This window comes from Dermacentor albipictus, chromosome 3 (genome assembly GCF_038994185.2).
Source record: "Dermacentor albipictus isolate Rhodes 1998 colony chromosome 3, USDA_Dalb.pri_finalv2, whole genome shotgun sequence".
Taxonomy (NCBI): Eukaryota; Metazoa; Arthropoda; class Arachnida; order Ixodida; family Ixodidae; genus Dermacentor; species Dermacentor albipictus.
The window spans coordinates 63,872,161-63,893,474 of record NC_091823.1 but is presented as its reverse complement, the minus strand read 5'-3'; the positions used below and the strand labels follow the sequence as shown (position 1 = coordinate 63,893,474).

Below are 21,314 nucleotides of genomic sequence, written 5' to 3'. Positions count from 1 at the left end.
AGATAGATAGATAGATAGATAGATAGATAGATAGATAGATAGATAGATAGATAGATAGATAGATAGATAGATAGATAGATAGATAGATAGATAGATAGATAGATAGATAGATAGATAGATAGATAGATAGATAGATAGATAGATAGATAAAGAGAGAGAGAAAGATGAAAAATAGAGAGAATAGACAGAATAACTGTCCGGTTGGGTACTTATAATAAAGGGGGGGGGGCTGTGGAGGAAGTGCTCAAATATAAAAAGAAAAGAAGAGAATAATTTTTTTTAAAATTTGCCCGTATGAAGGCGCCTGACAATGGTTGCAGTATTTCATATACTCCAGCTAGATGCTGAAACAATAAAACACCGGCAGTTTCATTAAAGCAGCTCAGGTTTACTTCGGTAGGGACCAGAGTCTATGGACTACCTGCCACGGTTGCTTAGTGGCTATGGTGTTGGGTTGCTGAGCACGAGGTCATGGGATCGAGTCCCGGCCACGGCGGCCGCATTTAGATAGGAGAGAAATGCGGAAACACCCGTGTACTTAGATTTAGGTGCATGTTAAGGAACTCCAGGTGGCCCAAATTTACGGAGTCCCCTACTACGGCGTGCCTCATGATTTGATGGTGGTTTTGGCATGTAAAACCCCATAATATAGTTACAGTCTACGGACTCTGTTTTCTGTAATGGATCGTTGCCAAGTCGTTGAGCGAGGTGCAGAACGCTGTTCCTTGAGCACCGAAAGGAGGAGATCCACAGAGAAGGTGCATATTGTCTCTACGCCTACAAACTTCCCATTCTGGGGCTTCTGGCCATTGCGGATGTGGTAGGCATTTCTGAATGCTGCTCTGAGACACTGACTTTGCAGAAGACCTACCCCCAGTGGGTGTGCTTTCTGATTTAAAGATTGAAATCTCCAAGCTCGATGGTCATCGTTGAGGTCAAATGTCATGTCGGACAGTGCATTTTTCTCGCTCTTCCATCTTATGCTCTCTGTTTTTTTTTCTTTTTCGTTGCACACGATACTTCCACATGCTCACTTGGGCTTGTTGGTACGTACATTACTGTAAAGGGCAGATTTTGACAGCGTGACGCAGGACACAGAAAGAAAGAGGAAGGCATAGCGGTGTTGCTGTGTTTAAGGCATAGTATGTGTGCATATACACGTGAGCCTTTCTAATGCGGAGGCGAGAAGAGACACGCAGTAAAGTACACTGCCACTCTCGCAGGCAAGTGGAGCCCCGACGCCTGTTCCCTCGAAGCCATGTACAAGCCGTGCACGCTCGCCTGGGAGCACGTGCTCGAGGAGCCGGCGACGCAGGTGAACGGCATCGTGGCGCTGGTCGACCTCGAGGGCGGCTCGCTCAGACACGTCGGCTCCATGTCGCCCGAGCATGCCTTCAAGATTGTCTACTGCGTCCAGGTACGCGGCGCCAACGAAGGAAATCGCAAAAGCACGTTATACGGACCGCAGGACCCAAGTAAAAGAACTATTGCGACAAACACGGTTTGTGTCCTGCACTAGCAACAAAAAACAGAGCTAGAAACGGGACATGGACGAGAGACAAACAGCGTTGTGGTGAAAAAATAAAATAAAAATAAAACACGGCGCAAGAAAAACAGTGTTTCTTGCGCTGTTTTGTTCCTAGCATCATGTGCTAACTAGCTCCACACCAAACTGCTCTTGTGTCATGTCCATAACGCTCTCTTGCAAGCTTAATATGAATCACCGACTTGCCCAAGTTCAAACTCACCCAAGGAGTTCCAAATGAGAAGTAGACAGGACGGATACACCGCAGGCCGCGTACACCTGCACGGTAGTGCTATTTTCGGCATATACCTTATATCGCCGCATTGTCGAATTCGCCATCTCAGTTCTAATTGGCTAACGAGGCTGCTACGGCCTCTACGATTGGCTCAAAACGCCAACATGATGGAACTCCAGAGTGCCCGGATTCCAGAGTGGCAATCCCGGATGCACGGCTCTTCGATATACAAACACTCCGCATGTGAAACAGCAAAGCTGGCGCTCCTTGGAGGACTGAAGCTGCAGCAGCAATCAGCAAGCTTATCGCAGTACTAGATACCGCTCCTGAATATAAACTAAGAAACGATCTCCCGAAATTTAAAGCAATAGAAGTGTCATTATACTGTCAGTTTCCCGAGAGGATAACTTTAACAATACGTACATGCCCGCAATACCTAGGCGCGCCTGTGCTATCTTTAGACACGCAGCCATGCCAGGAGTTTTCCTTGCATACCGATACCATGTACGCTATCCTACGCAACCACTCTTTACGTTTAGTCAGAAATAATTGAATTAGTTCATGCTGCTTTATTATCTTACAAGGAGCGATGCAGAGTCGACGCGTCGAACACAATTTCTTTTTTTTTTCTTGCTTCTTAGGCGGTATGCGAAGCGCGAGGCGATATGCGCTCAACAATTCTGCACATGTGTTACGACTACTGCTTCCCGTGCTTCTTTTATACTTCTCAATTAAGCACAGCGGCTTTGCCCAACATTTGCGCATACTTATCGAGGTAACAGCGAAATTGACATGCAAGTGTATTGTGCAAAATTTGTAACCCGTTAACCGTACATTCCAATCGGAGGCTGACGGTAACATTAGAGTGTTTATCTGGAATTATGACATGTGTTTTCTTTTCTTGCCTTGTGTACTGCAGGAATGCTACCCCATGCGTCTGAAAGCGATCCACGTCGTCAACCAGCCTTTGTTCTTTACAATTCTATTGAGATTCCTGAAGCCATTTGTCAAGAATAAGTTCTTCCAGCGAGTAAGTAAGAATCACTGCGCAAGCTGTTGTTTACATACATCTGTAAGAATGTCAGTTAGCGCAAGACTTTTGGGCGTAAAGAAACTTTTTTTAATTCACTTTGACCATCGTCATCGAGTCGCAAATCGCCGCTTCGCTATTGTCACTGGGATCAGCCACGGAAGGCAACGAATGATGTGAAATGAATATAATCGTAAGATAAGAATCCTTGCAAAATACAGCCACTGATTTAGCAAATCATTCGCTCTGAAATCGCAGAGGACAGTTGGCGACATTGTTCTGCTTCGGGTAGCGAAGCTGCCAGTTCGCAGTGGGTAACAAGCTGAGGCAAGCGGCTTCCGCTAATCTGAACGCTTGCACTGTCTCGAAACTGATCAAATCATGCTGATAGCCGCCCTTCTTCCTTATATGGTCCTAGTTTTTAAATGACACCGATGTCTTCCTCCATCGCTTTCCATTTAGGAATCGCAGCTGCTTGTTCACTTCGTTTTCATTTTATTGGTGTCGTACGAAAAGAACAACGAGCATCGATATGTTTATTTTTTCGAAAGAATCAATCGAAGCTGCTTGCGTGGACGACATGCGCAAGTTGAGAAATCGACGTATAACATTCTACCTTTGTTGACTTACTCATTGAATCGATCAATTCACACGCTACAATGGAAGTGGGTCACAACGTAAGCCATGATAGCACTATTTGACATGTATTAAATAAATAAATAAATAAATAAATAAATAAATAAATAAATAAATAAATAAATAAATAAATAAATAAATAAATAAATAAATAAATAAATAAATAAATAAATCAAATACTATTGTGGAGAAAGAGCACAGGAGATATCATGATAACAGTGTTGCCATGCCATGTACAAATCGTGGAGTGCGCCGGGGCTACAGTCCGAGCTCGGCAAAACAAAACGTCTGGCAGGGCGCCTGCATGGCTACCCTTCAAACATGCGTGGCAACAAAGGCACGTCCGCGTTGTCGACGTTCGACAGCACTCATGCTTCCGACGCACAGTTATGTTGGAATGCAACTGGACGAGTGTGTAGATAAGCGTAGCCGACTCGACAGTAATCTATCGGCAAGGCAGTTTGGAGAGCGATCGAGGCTCAGGCAGGTGTCGCTAGGAGATATTGATTTATGCACAACTGCTTTCGTACGCTTCCGCATATCAGAACGCCAACTGCTCTTTTTTTTACCTTAAATAATGGTTTATTTTTCTTCCACATTTTTTTCGTGATCTCTCCCGTGCATCGCCAGCTTCACCTGCACGGAAGGAACTACGCCAGCTTGCACGAGTACCTGCCTCGCGAAATCCTGCCCCGCGAGTACGACGGACTTCGGAAGCCCCTCGACAACTCGGAGTTCGTCGACGCCCTGCTGCGGAACGAGGAAGCCTTCAGGTTGCACGAGACGTTCGGTTACCGGCATCGACCACAGCAGCCCTCTTCAGCCGTGTCCGAGCGGGCGTCCGCGGTGGACAGCGGCGGATGCTTTCCTCCGCGCAACGCCCGCGTCCAGCTGGCGCAGAAGCTGTGGCGCTGCTTCGCCCACTCGCCCTTGCTTCCGGACGACGTGTCTGAAGGATCGGTGCACGCCAAGACGCTGCACAAGTACCTGAAAAAGATGGAAGAGTCCAGTGGCTGAAATATTCGCGGTCGAACTGAAACACAGTGTAAGGAGAAATGAAAAGCGCGGAGGTCGTCTGGCAACAAGGCGTTTAGGATGCAGTATATTGCAGTCAAACCACTTTGGGTTCGATATATGGGCGTTTTTTTGTCGTCATCAGCCTGCTTCAAGTCCGTTTGCAGGACATATGTCTACAGCTTTCTAGCCTCGTTCACACTAAGGCGACAGCGTATCGCACTGCTCAGGGCGTCAGAATATTACAACGCGAAACCATGTCCCACGTCATACCTCGCGCGACGGCACCCGGAGTCTGCTTCCGGCGATTGCGTTTCGCCGATGCGCGGAGAAAAACATACGCGTGGAGGCGTCTAGAAGCCAAGAAGCCAAAATCACGTGTTTCATGTGTTTCACTTCGCGCTAGAAGTCAAAATAATGTCTCTCAAAGGTCTGTCGCGAGCAAAACATCTCTTGCTCGGGGGTGGAACTTATCTTGCATCCCTCGGCTTGCATCACAGCGTGCTTCTCCGTGCTGTGCTGACCTACGCTGACCACGCCGGCCTTGCGCCGATCGCCTCTTACCACATCTCCTTTCTGCGTCCTCGACGCTCCTGCTGCTGCCGCTGCGAGCTCCCACCTTCCTATCCCCACTCCCCAGTGCAGCGCGGTTGAGGTGTCCTCCTCTGAGAGACAGTTACTGCGCTGCACCTCCCTCGCCCAACCTTCACCTCAACAAACCAATAATATATCTCTGTGCGCGGTTACACCGAGTAAATACGGAGAGTGAAGCGCACTTGTGTGGCCAGCAGAAGAGCACAGCTGATCGCAGTGCCACATGAGCCAAGAGAGATGGAGAAGTATAGTGATAAGCTGGGAGAAAGGTAGTTCTTTTTTATATATTCCCCTATGAAAGAAAATAGCCGAAACAGACCCTTCCTCTGCATTTGTGAAGGGTTATCGTGAACTAAAGCTTCATCTCGGCGACCAAGAAATAAAGGAACGGCACGTGCGTTGACAAATAAGGCGAAAAGGCGTTTATGCACGGACGTTAGTTAAATATTAGTATAATTAGCACTGTATTTACCAACAGAGCGCTAGCGCGAAGTAGTAAGCGGTAAACTCAATGCCGAGAAAGTATATTATTCCGAAGTTAGCAAGCTGTGGGCAAAAACTGCGTGCTTACATTATGTTCGCACAACTTCAGTGGAAACAGTCGATCATGGCATGCAGCGTCGTAATGATCTGCTGTTCGGGCTTGAAGCGGTAAGCATGGTGGTGCCAGGTATTAAATTCCGCCTCCACAAGAAACATCTCCGCAAATTGAGATGATCCGGGCTAGAATTGACCTTAAACAAAATTGCCTTATTTTTCTGTATATATTCACATCATCGATATCTTCACACACCTCGCTAATATGTTGTCTAATAAAAGACTATGCGAGCTCTTACCGCTGCTTGAAGCCTAATGGATCAGTACGAGTTAGCATCTTAGCAAACAAAAGAAGAAAAACACGCACACATGGGACTTGTCGGAAACACAACCCGTGTCCTTAAGTTCCGTCTTTTCAGGCTGGTGCCACATTTGCACGCGCAGATGTCAGCTGTCGAAAACAGTTCATCCACGATAGAGTGTATAAGCGCGACTGAACGAGGACGTAGAAAGAAACAGATGCACAGAGTTAATAAAGGGAAAATCAGACATCCACCCGTTCGTAGCAATTGCTACAAAGGAAACCCATTCGGGTTCCTCGAAAGAAAAGCCTCAAGTTGAAGAAAAATTCGTCCTGGTCCTGGTCCTGTACCGGGAGGCTGTGGCGTTATGTGGTGCTCTCTGCCAACAAGGAACAGCGCGATCATTTTCAATCAGAATCGGTTTTTCAGAATAGGTTTTTATTGAGATGATTAGAAAGATTACAAGTTGTTAATATTAAGAAGGGGGTCCCCAAGTCAAAGACTGCAATGGGGCCTCCATTACAATGTAAACCTAATAAAACAAGAATACAGCAGTTTCAACAAATCGTTGCACATAGAAAAATTACAGGTTTTAGTATAAATAGCATGGTTGAAGAATTACATGTGCATAAATGCCATGAAAAATAAAGCACTGTAACACAATCTCGTTGACAACTGATAAAGTACTTAACAGCGTAGGTGACGCGACGAACACAGTACAATTTGCTAACTCGAATGCATATGTGAGGCAGAAACAGAAACCAATGGTATGGCAATGAAAATGAAATGAAGGCCCTCTGAAAGACTGGTTGTGAGTATGGAATAGGTATGAGTATTCGACAGAATGTAATCTTTTAGTTGTTTCTTGAATTACTGAATTTTAAGTGTTTTTGTGTATAATGGTAGCATGTTCCAGAATGCGATAGATGAAAACTGGACGCTCTGTTTGCCATAATTAGCATGTATTTTGGGTAAAATGAAGTTCCTATTTATTGCAAACTTGGTAATATTAGTATTTAATAGAGAAGGTTGTGGCATCAAGCTATCGCATCGTATGTAATTGATTTGACGGAACAAAGAGGTACCTAGGTCATATTTAACGAGTTGTGTGACTGTAAGAATGTGATTAGTTCGTAAAAGATATGAGGCGTCGTTGTTATATGGACTTCGACCTCAAGAAAGGATTATGGGGACCCTACAGCATTCTGAAGTTAAGGTTTGGTCATCATCATCATCATCATCATCATTATCATTATACAGGTGGCTTAAGCAACGATACAGCAAATAAATACGTTTATTACTTAAGGAAAAAAATGGTTCAGTGGAAGCTTCCAGCTGCGAAACATACGGAGTAACAAAGTGCCCTATGGCACAGGTAAGCTACTTGTCTCGTGCGAAACCGTTGTTGGCACTACGAACGGCGTTCCAGTGACATCAGCTGGAGGAATCGCCTTTGTCGTCTGCTACGCTCTGGTTGCAATACCTGAATATTCATTAGTCTTGCGGCCGCTCTAGAGAGAGAGAGGAAGGAAATTTTTGCTCCCGCTGTAAGTGCGTGTTAACGTAGCATTGCACTCACCAAATACTATCTGCATTTTTTTCGAGTGTGAAATTTATAGACGTCAGCATTAAAGCACCGCTGTATGTAGGTCGCATTGGTATTTGAACTTGGATAACATTTTAGTGTTGGAGAACAAGGACAGGAGGCAGACGTACACAGTGCAATGAGCTAACTTCAACATTTTATTCCCGTGCAAATTCATAATTTGATATACCACGCACAAAAGCGCCACTCCAGGTCAACACGTCAAACTGCTCTTACCAACAAGGCCGTCTTGGGAATCGCCAGACTGTACCCGCACCTTAGGGCTGCGAACCAGAAACAACAGCTTGCCTGGCCAGCTTGTCTTTAGATTGTAGTGAGAATACCTTATTTCCTATTTAAGGGAACGATCCTGCTTGTATCCCACAAACAAGGAATTATATTTTTATTTGGGCTCTGAAAGCGGTGCAAGAATGTTCATGTGGCGTATTTGGACGGTGAAACAGCGCAACGAAACAAAGAGACGCGTTGGGAGAGTTATTTTGCTTGTATACGATATTGTGTTGCCTGAAATTGTATTTTACGGTCTTCTGCTGCCTTTTGTTTGCATGAGGGAGTCATTTGTTTTGTTTCCAGTTAGCCCGTTTTGAGAAGTGGCGCCGCCTTGTGCAAACGAACGGAGTCACGGTGAACAGAGTGGTGCATGGCATCCGCGATTACCACTGTGGTGCTACGTTGGCTTCTATAGCGTAGCTGAATGGTGCGTGCGCGCAGTTATCTTGTCGGGCATTTATTGAAATACTCTCGGTGGGTTTCGGACACATCGCTTTGAGTGATAAAGTGTATAAGCGCGACTGAACGAGGATGCAGAAAGAAATAGCTACAGATAGACGGCGCTGTCTCTGTGTATCTGTTTCTGTCTACGTCCTCCTTCAGTCGCGCTTATACACTCTATCATAGATTCTAACCAATTAGCCCGCCAACGAGCTTTCAGTTAGCTTTGATTGCTTGATCCACTGACCAGATTCCCGGCTGTCGCTCCAATGAGTCGACCTTGCAATCGACGCGCTGTGCATGGCATCGCGCAAAAGTGGAAGCATCTCCGAAGGGGGATCAGCCGAGCATGCGGACATCAGTCGAACCTCTGAAGCTGCGTGGCAAGATAAAAAGAATGTTTACACCGCTGTTTACAGTGAGCTTGGTGTGAGGTAACACTCTAGCCTGCCGCTCTGCTCAGAGGAGAGGAGGACAGGAGAAAAAGATGGATATGAGTGGCACTGAGTGTGCTTGAAGGTTGCCGATATAAGGTAACTGCTCGGAGCTGCCGGTCAGAGCTCGTGGTTGTGAAAACAGTGTGACTACGACGACCGCGCGCGCGCGCTCTTAAAAGTGCAATAACACAAGCGTAGCTATTAAAGTAACATGTATTGCTGCGCTGATGGATTCGCACCGATGAAAGAAACAAATACGCGAGCTCCGCATGCTACGCGAAAGAACGCACTGGTGAGTGCTGACGCCGTTTTCTCCTGGGCGTATGCATACGCAAGCATATTGCAACTCTGCAACAGTGTGCACTGTGCCTTCTCTACACAAGACGCGGCTAATGATCAGGGATATGCCAGACGTCCACTATCTGGCCTCGGTCGCCCTTTGCCCCTTTGAATTTTGGGCCACTTCGCACTGCTCCTATAGCTCCTCCCTCCACCTGGTGCGACGTTCACGTCGATCTTCGGCACGCCTATATTCCTTTTCAGTTCCATCTCTGTGGCAATGCTACAGCTTCTGTACGCGCGCGATGCTCACGGAGGTTGGCGCGCGCAACGTTTCGCTCCGTAGGCGACAACTGCCCTGCTATATAGACGTCGCCGTTCAGACAAAGAAGTACAAATTTGGACGACAATCGTGTAGAAGGAAAACTGCACAGAGTTCCATGCAAACCTGCGTACTTTCTCTGTGCACAGTCGCGGAAGTTTTGCACCATAGGGTTTTTCTCAAGAATAATATAGTGTCCTCCAGTACGCGAATATGACGTGTGTGCCTGCCAGAGGCCGAATTTATAACGACCTGAAGTGTATGATGCACGCCCTGCAAGAAGGGAATTGGGGTCGTTTGTACAAGCAGCGTCAACTTGATTCTGCGCTCGGCGCTGTCCCGACGAGCGCAGCCAGAAAGCGAGCCAGAAAAGCAGTGTGTTTGAGTTCGTGTGACACGATGACTCCAATTCGCGCCTGCCCATCCGCTATGACGATGCACAGTAGACTCTACTCAGATGGAACTCGAAGGGACAGCAAAATCTGTTTCGTTTATCAAAGTTTATCAAAATCGTCAAGAATCATTTTATTCAAAAAAACGTATACGAGTGTGTTGGTATTACAGTGGCTCAAAAGAGAGACTTGATGTGCGCTCGGTTGCTAATATTGTAGGTTCCTTAGCGCAAGGTTGTGTTCACGCGCGAAAAGATTCTCAATAATTCTGCGCGGTCCTCGTGTTCATAAAAACGCTAGCGATTGGCTTTCGAATGCAGAACTTGCCGTCTGATCTGGAAGAGTAGCGCTCACTGGAACATTAATATCTATGTATTCCTCTATATGTAGAAATAAATATATGGTCTCCGCCACGACTTTCGCCGATAATATTTTTTGATATCTCCTCACAGCAGCTAACAAGGGCATCATATGGAATGTTATTCGTGGTGGTTTGAACGAAACAGTAGAGCCAGCCTGGATGCAAAATCATCCCTACTCTGTAGTGCTGCTCCTGTCTTACTCCTTAGGGATCCTCCTCCTCCTCCTCCTCCTCCTCCTCCTCCTCCTCCTCCTCCTCCTCCTCCTCCTCCTCCTCCTCCTCCTCATAATAATAATAATAATAATAATAATAATAATAATAATAATAATAATAATAATAATAATAATAATAATAATAATAATAATAATAATAATAATAATAATAATAATCAACATATTTTATGTCCACTGAACGACGAAGGCCTCTCCCTGCGATCTCCAATCACCCCTATGGTAACTACAGAAGTCCTAATGAAGGAAACACCATTGCAACTTCGATATAACTGGTTTGCATTAAATCTACCGCAACCTTCCAATACATTTGATTTTCTTTGTTATTTATAGCATCACATGTTTCCATAGCATCCCATCACAAACGTCAGGCCTGTTTGTCGCACTTTTTCTGTTCCATACAACGGTGAGGTAGGTCGTAGGTTCGACAAAGTTTCGTTTAAGAAGAGTTTACAAGAACATGGGTTCCGTTTAACCAAAGTTTGTCAAAACTCTGTCTGTCAGCGGTCAACCAAAGCTGATGCCATTGTTCAGTTTATCCGGCATTTCCGTTTAGGCCAGTTTCATTTATCCGAAGTCTGTTGTATTTAATTTACAATGTGCAGTTAAGCTTTAATTAATGTGAATAATAATAATAATAATAATAATAATAATAATAATAATAATAATAATAATAATAATAATAATAATAATAATAATAATAATAATAATAATAATAATAATCAGTCTGGCTACGCCCTCTGCAAGGCAAAGGCCTCTCCCATACTTCTCCAACTAGCCCGGTCATGCGCTAATTGTGAGCATGTTGTCCCTGCAAACTTCTTAATCTCATCCGTCCACCTAACGTCCACTAAGCTGGCAATGATGGCGTAGAGGTAGAACATCCACCTCGCGTGCAAGAGGACCGTGGTTCGAATCCCGGTGCCGCGCAATTTTCCACCGGATTAAAAATAATAATAAAAAAATTTCGCGTGTTGATAAAATTGCATAAACAGGCCTGGAGTGCGGCCTGATTCCGGTGACCAGAACCGGTAACGCACACCCTCACCAGAGCAGGATTGGCCACCCTGGTGCAGTACTTGGCCACAACCTTCTATATGAATACAACAATAAATATGAGTAGGCACGGCAAAATAGCCGCCTCAAAAAGATATGTACGCGCTTGCACCCGCTAAATTAAAAAGGCATTGGCGCATTAAGGACGTGCTCCGAAGGGTGCCTGGTTTTCCTCTTACCGTGGCCATCGCGTCTTGTTGCCGCAATCGCCGTTCCGCCCGAAGGAATGAACGGCAATAACCAACACACCTTCAGACGTGACGTTCGACTCGCTCTCATCTACCCTCGTCGCTGGATAAGCGCTTCCAAAGCTTTACGAAAGCATCAGACCGTCAACCTTGGCCGACGTCGACACGTTGAGCTATCCGCCAGCGCTAAAGTGAAATGAAAACAGTAAGCTGGGGGTCACGTGAGAGGGGTGAAAGTGTGCGAGCGCGGTACCTCCAAGGTCGCAGCTGCGTGCCTCTCGGGGTCGCAAACGCGTTCTCATAGCAGACGACGGCCGGAAGGAGAATGTACTGGCGATGCAGTCTGTTGATTTCCGTTCGCACCAGTAACGTCCTTCGAGCGTTCGCGCCCTGTAACTTTCCCTTCGATTGAGAGCAAAAGCTATCACCACGCTTCGCTTGAATGTCGAGGCGTTGGACTCGCGGGAGAGGACCAATGTAGTTTCGCTCTTTCCTGAAACGCTACCGTGTTGCCAGAGCACGTGGCTCGCTAGTCGTGGTAAACACAGCCTCGGCGGTGGGTGTTCGACCGACTCGTTAAGTGTGGAAGGAATTCCTGCACGGCTCTCAATGGCATCGTCGCCGCCATAGTAGTATAAAGAAAGGAACCTGCAGTGACCAGCGAGGATAGTGGATACGACGAACAACAATACGTAAGTAGCAGCGTCCTCATTCGATGATGCGTTTATGTAAAATATAAGACTCATAAAATGAAATGTAGTAATTGCACGAGTTGGTCAGTGTTCACCTTCAAGACAGCGCAAAGAGATAAATGACATCGAGAAGAAGAAAAGGTGACAGGCGCCGACTGAGATTTTATTAGGGGGAAAGAAAGACAGCGAGCAAATTTACTTTACAAAAAGGTCAACCCGTGTACATATATAGGTGCACTAGATCGAGAGAGAAGCAGAGAGGGTTGAGAAAAACTGTAACGAAAAGACACTCAAAGGCCTGCACACACATTGCGTGCCGCGTTTGCTCCTTTATTTTAATATACCACAGGCCCGCCACGGCCAGTGCAGGAGTAGGTACATAAATGGTTAGTTAATTGTACAATGTACAGTACATAACACTGGTAATTTTTCATGGTGAAAATGCAGTACACTGTATTAGGTTCATAAAAGAGTCAATGTTATCGGAACACGCAATATCGTTATGCAGATTGTTCCAATGGAAGATCCTCGATGGAAAAAGGGAGAACTTGTGAGCGTTAACATGACCTAATGGCTAGCGGGTTCTTTTGGAATGATCTAGTCTAAATGATTACTTGTAAGGGTCTCGTAGGCAATTAGAACGTGTTGTGTTGAAATGGCCTTGGTATAATTGATAAATGAATTTCAGTCGTAAAGTCATCTTCCTTGTGAAAGTGGTTGAAGGTTTGCCCTCGCGAGCAAACCTGTAGCACTAGACTGCCTTGATCGTATTATGAGAAGCCAACAAACAAAGACACCAAGGACCACATAGAGGAAGTTACTGGTACTTACTAATTGAATTAAAGAAATGACTTTGTTTTCTATCCCTTCCTTCTGTAAGGTAGACAGGCTTTCTGCACCTCTAGGTGGAAATTGCCAGCCTGCTCCCTCCCGACTTCTCTCTCTCTCTCTGTGTGTATGTGTGTTTTCATATTAAAGTATAATAATAATAATAATAATAATAATAATAATAATAATAATAATAATAATAATAATAATAATACCTATTTAATATTGCGATCTATAGCCCCGTTTACATGAATGCGACAGTGGCGCATCGCATTTCCAAGCGCATTTGGGAAAGGTGATGCGACGCCGTTTGCCTTAACTCTCGCAAAAACGTAGCGCCACATGGTGTCGTATAAGTGAAATGCAACCGACTTCCGGTGCAACTGGTTTCCGGTTGTGGGCCGAGTGCACGTTGGTGGTTGAGTGCCGAGGAATAGACAGTTTTAGTTTAGCGTACGCAACTTATAGCGTACGCTATACGCTATAGTGTGGCGGACGCGAAGCAGCGCACGTTTTTTGCAGCTATAGCCGGCCAGCGAGATCTTCAGATCTCGGAGGCCATTAGTGGTCGTTGCGGCTACTTTCCGACTATAGCGATAGGTAGCGCTGACATCTCGAATGTTTCTTTCATTAGGCTTCGCCTCGTTCGAAACGAGAAGCGATCTCGAAAACACCACAAGGTTATCCATAATACCCTGTCGTCGAAGCGGCCTGGGACTAAGCGAAAGCCGTTTACACATTCATTTGCTGCGAACGAAGTACATTTTACAAAGCAACGCCAAATTCAATTCGAAGCGGGCAGCCGGGACCGCCGCCATGTTGGTGGGTAATTCCTTCCCATCATTCCTAATGCGACGATCCTGCGTTTACATGCCCCGCGAGAGTCGACTCGCGCCCGTAAATCTACCCTTGCCTGGCGCATTAATGCGATGCGCCTTCCTAGCGCATTACTGCTGTTTACATGAATGCGATGCGCTGGAAATGCGATGCGATGCGACACTGTCGCATTCATGTAAACGCGGCTTATGCTAACTTCAATTCTGTTACCATGGTTCAATGCACCGCAGTTTGCGCCACTGACCGAATGTGTTACGTTGTAGAAATCCTTTGTTCCCGCTTTCTAAACGAAATGAAACTCCCTGCACCTTAAATGCACGAGAGTAACGGGTAAATTTGAGCCTATGAAGCATAAGCGATTTTAATGAAAAAGAAAGCTATAACACGAATGGGCCCTCTTACATAATTCCGTTGGTTATTGCTGTTGCCTGCCTTCGTGAATGGCTAGCATGTCATCGTCATCGCCTGCGTGGGCTAATCGGCGAGACAAGTGATAATACAAAGAACAAAATGGAAATATAGGAAGCGCTGTATCACCTCACCCGAAGTAGCTTTTATCGCGGCTCACAAAAACGAAAAACGAAGTTGTGGCGTTTTGTTTTATTTTCATTTAGCTTCTTATCATTAGGCGTTGGCACCTTGTATGTTTTGGGGGGAAAATTCTGCGGCGCTCGAGATAACGGACACTAAAAGGTGGCGCACACAGCACTGGCCTGACAACAACGATTGACTGGCCAGGTGCCGTGTTGCGTGTTCCAACCTTTGAGAGTAGCGCCACTGTGAATGCGAGTTTCTTAAAGGGCGCTAAAGCGACGATGGGAATACCCGAATGGGGAAGGTTGATTCAGCTTGACTTACGCGTGCGTACGTGCATGGCTTGGACATCGACTGCAAAAACACGTGTAACTAAGCCTAAACAACTTGTTACGTCTCAACACGGCCAAAGGCGTTAATTAGACGTTTGCCACGAGACAACCCCCACCCATCCACCAAGCGCCTGCCGAGACCAGGAAGTCAACGCAGCGTTGACACCGACTGCTGACGGGTCCACAAAAGGCACCCCCGCCACACTACCTGATAGCCTGAACTAATGATGAAAAGGGCCAACGTCAAATGCTACCCAAGAAAGGCGCTGACAGTGTGTTCCCAGGTTGCTATCACGACCCCTCTTCCATGCTTCGGGTGTGCGGCGGCTTGGGGGAGAGGGATGCTGCGGAGCGTTGCGACAGCATGGGCGTTGTATCAAAACCGATTCGACGAGTGTGATTATCTGCGATGCAGTGATCAAATTCCCTAGCCGAGTCGCCTAGGGAAAACGACGGTATTAAAAGAGCAGACTTTTCGTGCAGTGGGACCGGCGTGTCCTGATGTGAACTCGGACGTTCAACATGCTCCTCCATGGAGAGGGCTTCCGTAACTGGAACCATTTAGCTTTTGTCAATTACGCCTTTATTCCTTCATTCCTACTATTGGATGCATTCGTTGATGTGCTTGGTAGATTCCTTGCCCTAACGCCACCTCGAGCCGCAACAAGCTTCTTATTCGTAACACAATACACTGTTAGTTGCTGTTTAGTCAAAAAGTGCAATTAGGTAAGCTAAAATTTTAAGAAGGGCAACACAAAGCGGCGAGCAGTGAATGAGAACCTACTCCCCTTACGAATAAAGCCACCCGTAGATGGTACAGTCGCGGACAGAATAAAATGGACCACAGGATCTCCGAAAACATTCAATTCCCGAGCAGCCTGTAGCAGTAATCAGTAAGACTGCCCACGACAACGTTGTTAGCGTATTCTAGTCGAGGTACAAAATGCAAATACCAGATTGCGTTGTGAGGTTGCGGAGATATTCAGCTTTTTCTTAGATTTCATGGTCCGTAATATTCTGTCCGCGACTGTACCTTTTAACACTTTATACAAATACACCGTGCTGCGAATACTTACGCTTTGTTAGAAATCACTGACAATAAGACAAGGAGCATTATTTAGCACTGTTGAGGGTGTAAAATCAGCCTGTTGCCAGACGAGAACCCTCACGGCGTTAATACACGCACCGTTAGTTGGTTAACGCCCTTATAAGGGTGTTATATATGTTATAAGGGTGTCGTCTCTGGCTGAAGTGGAAGCGAAATTAAATCTCTTTTATACAGTTACCACTGTTTACGAGATGCTTATTGGCATTACTACGTAAACAGAATAAAAGGACAAGCCACTCCTCCGAACCTAGGTTACGGATGAAATGCATGAAGGTGGATTGGACCCCAGGAACTTGACGTGAAAGCCAGGCAACCTATCTACTACGCCACACGGGAGCCACGTTACACGCTGTTCAAATCTTGGTATATATATGTATGTATAAGTTATCCAGCAACACCTACTGCTTCATTTCATGGAAAACCTTGCATAAGGCCACATCTTGCTTCGCACAAAATGCGTTCGTTACGCTTGGAACCTAACATCCTTACAGTTGCTAAGACAGTTTCCAACGGCAGCGAACGTTGCTAGTACCCGCCGTGGTTGCTCAGTGGCTATGGTGTTTGGCTGCTGAGCACTGTAAAGAACGGCGGGTTGCACAACAAGATTGTCACCTTGCCACCCGATTACGACAAGGGGTGCAAGACGCGCACCTCCCGCTCTCCGCCGCTGCAGCTGCGAGGCGTTCAAAGAAGCGACCTTTGCGCTGGAATCCGCCGCCTTCCTCCAGCCCGCTTCGACATTGTGACAAGACGAGTTTGGTGTGTGGACAATGATTCCAGAGTTCCTCAACGCGGCGCTGATCTGACACGCCTGAAGAAGCTACCGCGGGAACGTCTTATTTTTGCGCTCTCACGGTTCAGCATGTTGCAAAACAACGAGCGACCCTCGAGCGGCGTCGATTTTCCGGAACGGCACCACCTTCAACGCCGTCGCTTGGGCTTCGGAATGTGTGTGCCTTTGTGTCTGTAAACTGGTCTTCAGAGCAGCTGCGAGTTGGTGATGTGTAAACGAACAGCCGCCGCGTCGTAGGACCAGCGGATCGAGTGTATAAAAACTGTGGTTGTGCGATTGTTGGACGCACTTCTCTTGAGCAGTCCTGTTAGACTGGTTCACTTCTCTCATGCAGTCCTGTTGGACTAATACTATTTTTCTCAAGCAGTCATGTTAGACTGAGTTAATTTCTGTAAATAAACCCCTTTTTCATCGTTCTCGATGAGAAGCAGTTCTTCACTTCATCAACGATCTCAGCGTAAATAAGTTGGACGACGGCATGGGCCAGCTACCTTCGAATTCATGCCGTACTCCAATCTTGGCAAAGGACCACGGACGAAGGGATTGAGCCCCCAATCCTGACAACTGGTGGCAGCGGTGGGATGGACTTTGCGACATGGTGCTGTATCTGTGGTGAGTGCTTGGTTTTTGCTTTGACTCTCTAGGCTCCATTTTGTGGTTGTTCTGTTTAGAACAGTAGGGAAGCTAGATTGTTGTGTGTTAGCTAGGTTGTGTTTTCCTAGCTAGATTTAGAGAGCAGAATCAAGGCAGTAAAGCAGCAGTCATGGAGTTAAGGACACTGCTGAGAGACGAGTTGTTGATTGTTGGTGAGGAACTGGGCCTAGATGTACGCAAGGAAATGCTCAAATCGGAATTATTGGAGCTAATTTCCAATCAGGCCAGTGAGCAAGATATTGAAATGGGATTGGAACTTCTCAAAAAGAGAGAGAAACGGGAAAAAGAAAGAGAAAAACGAGAGAGAGAGGAACGCGATAAAGAAAGGGAGGAACGCGATAAAGATCGCGAGTTAAGAAAAATGCAACTGGAACTTGAAAGCAAACGTTTGGAGATGTCTCAAGGAAGTGAAGGCGCTCTGGGACGATCAAGTGAGGCAGAATCGTACCGCATGGACAGGCTATTAAAGCCATTTGAGGTCGGGACCGACATAGGATTGTTCCTAAGCAATTTTGAAAGGACTTGCGAAAAGATGAACTTCGGCCCGAGTACATGGCCACAGCGGTTGCTGTCTATGTTGCCGTGTGAGGCGGCGGAAGTAATCGCCAGATTGAGTGTGCAGGATGCATATGATTATGCAAAAGTTAAGGCTAGTCTCCTGAAGAAATACCGCCTTTCAGCCGAAGCTTTTCGGCAAAGGTTTAGGAGCACAGGCAAGAAAGATAGCGAGGGCTATCCGGAGTTTGCATATAGCTTAAAGGCCAACCTAGTCGAGTGGCTTAAAAGCGCGGAAGCGTACGACAGCAGAGACATGATCATTGAATGCATGTGTCTAGAGCAGTTTTACAAAACCATCCCCCAAGCTGTGAAACTGTGGGTGCAAGATAGAGGTAATGTAAACACTGTGGAAAGGGCGGCTGAATTAGCCGAAGAGTACGCAACCCGTAGAAAGTTGAACGCCGAGGAGGGAAACTGGGACGGTCGAAATGGACCGCGGAAGCCATTTCCGTTCAAAAAGGGTGCGCAAACTAGACGATCCGAGCCTGTAGACATGGCGGAAAAGCCCGCAGAAAAGAGCGAGGAGAAACTTAACGGAGAAACCACACAAAAAGAACAGAAAAGAAAATTCGAATCTGTTAGACCAATTCGCTGTTACAAATGCCACAAACTGGGACATATAGCTGTAAACTGCGAGAAGCCTAGCGTAGTTTTTTCCTACGTGGAGGAAAAGGATGAGAATATGGAACTTTTAAGTCCATATCTCCACGACCTGCAAGTTAATGGAAAACCATGCCGAGTGCTAAGAGACAGTGCCGCCACGCTGGACATTGTCCATCCGTCTTACGTGATGGTAGAGGACTTCACCGGAGAAGTAGCATGGATAAAACAGGTTGTAGAAGAACACAGCGTATGTCTGCCCATGGCCAAAGTCAAAATCAGTGGACCATTCGGGGAGCTAGAGACTGAGGCTGCAGTTTCCAAATTTTTGTCACTGCAGTATCCCTACATCTTTTCGAATCGTTCGAATCAGTTACTGCGTGACAGAGGGCTCAAACTGGGAGAGGGCATAGTACAGGCATTGACCAGAGGCCAAGCTCGTAAGATCTCGGCGCTTTCGGCTGAAAATGCTCAAGCTCCACCAGCTGAAGCAGAAAAGGGGATAGCTTCAATCCCCGAATCCGAGCTAGGCCCGAGGGACAAAAGAACAGTTGAGGAGAGCCTGCCAGTTGACCAGCTCAATGAGAGCGTAGCACTAGAGTGTCAGAGTTCTAGCCTGCAGGAAGAGCATGCAGACGCGCTCCCAAGCGAGACAGGGTCGTTATTATCACCGGCCTCAAAGAACTTTGATCAACTCTTACGCGTGGATAGAGAGTCACTGGCAGCTGAGCAAAAGAATGATGAGAGCTTAGCTAAATTACGGGACACAGCTAAAGAAGGCATTGCTAGGCGCAACGTAACGATACATGAGAAAGGAGGATTGTTGTATCGGCATTACAGAGATCGAAAGGGTAGGATTTTAGATCAGTTAGTCATACCTACTAAGTATAGGGAGGACCTTTTGAGTCTTTGTCATGGAAATGGGTGGTCCGGCCACCTAGGCATAAACAAATCAAAGGAAAGATTGCTTATGGAATACTACTGGCCTGGCTGTTTCAAAGATGTAGAAAACTTTGTAAGATCATGCGACGCCTGCCAGCGTTCTGGTAAACCAGGAGAGACTTGGAAAGCTCCACTGAAGGTAGTGCCCTTAATAACAGAGCCTTTCAGACGGCTTGTAATAGACACGGTAGGGCCTCTTCCAAAAACAAAATCAGGCTACAGGTACTTGTTTACCATGCTGTGTCCGGCTACCAAGTTTCCAGAAGCAATCCCTTTGAAAGAGCTCAGCTCCACTGAAGTAGTAGACGCGCTTTTGACAGTGTTTGCACGAGTTGGGTTTCCAGCCGAAATTCAGGCAGATCAAGGGTCAGTATTCACGAGCGCACTGACTTCCACATTCTTGCAAAAGTGCGGGGTAAAGTTAATACACAGTTCTGTCTATCACCCTCAGTCAAACAGTGTAGAGAGGTGGCATTCGGTGCTTAAGCGAGTTTTGCGTGCGCTCTGTTACGAGCACAAGGAGGACTGGGAGAACTGTCTGCCGGCAACTTTGTTTGCTTTGCGAACGGTTCCACATGAAGCGACAGGGTTCTCTCCAGCAGAACTAGTGTATGGGAGGACACTCCGTTCTCCACTGAGAATGTTAAGAGAGATGTGGGAGGAAAGAGGGGAGAGTCCAACCGTGGTTGAATACGTGCTGAATTTACTGGAACGGCTAAGCGCAACCCAAGAACTAGTCGGAAAGAACATGGCACTAGCTCAAAAGAACGCCAAATTCTATTACGACAGGAATGCGAGGCTTCGTACGTTTAACGCCGGAGACCAGGTAATGATCCTCAAACCTTCAAGAAAGAACAAGCTTGAAGTTCACTGGGACGGGCCCGTTAAAGTGTTGCACAAACTTTCAGAAACTAACTATGCTTTGAGAATGCCCGGTCGCAGGAAGGAAGTGAGGATATATCACTGTAATTTGATGAAGCCGTATGTAGAGCGGAGCGGAGTCGTTAACTATACTGTCAAAGAGCCGGATGGCATTGGTACCAAGTTTAAGGAGTATAGGGCAACCTCCAACTCTGAAATCGGCCTAGAAGAAGTAGTGGAACACTCGGTAAGCTCTCATGCTCTAAGACCCGAGCAGCTAGATGAGCTAAAAGGGGTGTTAGGGGAATATCTCGACAGATTCAGCGATCGGCCGGGTAGAACCGAACTGATAACGCATGAAATTGAGCTGACCTCTACCGAACCAGTAAGATCAAAACCTTACAGGTTGTCTCCAAGACAGAGAGAGATTATGGAGGCAGAGATACAGCGCATGCTAGAGTTGGGAGTTATTGAGCCCGCTGAGAGTGACTACACGTCACCGCTAATACTCGTAGAAACCCCTAACAAGGACCCTCGTCCGTGTGTTGACTACAGGAAGTTAAATGCGATCACTAGGGATCAGCTGTACCCGATACCCAACATTGAGGAACGAATTGAAAGAGTTAGCGCTGCTAAATACATTTCAACTATAGATCTCGTGCGGGGGTACTGGCAAGTTCCCCTTTCAGAAAGTGCCAGCCGCTATGCTGCATTCATCTCGCCTGTAGGCACTTTTCGCCCTCTCGCCCTCAGCTTCGGGCTGAAGAACGCGCCGTTTAGCTTCTCTAAGTTAATGGATATTGTCCTAAAAGACTTGCAGGAGTTCGCCTTACCTTATCTTGATGATGTAGCCATTTTTTCGGACAGCTGGGAACAACACGTATCGCACCTCAAACAGGTGTTCTCACGGTTGAGGGAAGCCGGCTTAACGATGAAAGCGGAAAAGTGTAGGTTTGGATGTTCGCAGGTTACTTATCTGGGCCATGTTGTTGGTCAGGGCATGAGACGGCCGGCTGAGCTGAAAATAGCTACGATTGGAGATTTTTCTCAGCCGCGCACGAAAACGGACGTTCGTTCATTTTTGGGACTTGTGGGGTACTATCAACGGTACATTCCGAAT

The 21,314-nt window shown here is 46.5% G+C and overlaps 1 protein-coding gene across 1 annotated transcript in view; it reads left to right on the top strand.

Moving 5' to 3' along the window:
• The window catches only part of LOC135905257 (uncharacterized), a 40,443-nt gene that overhangs the window by 4,877 nt on the left and 14,252 nt on the right, over positions 1–21,314 (top strand). The window contains exons 4-6 of the mRNA XM_070536447.1: positions 1,224–1,417; positions 2,680–2,790; positions 4,057–4,438. Coding sequence (XP_070392548.1) covers positions 1,224–1,417; positions 2,680–2,790; positions 4,057–4,438 — 687 coding nt within the window. The remainder of the gene's footprint in view (positions 1–1,223; positions 1,418–2,679; positions 2,791–4,056; positions 4,439–21,314) is intronic.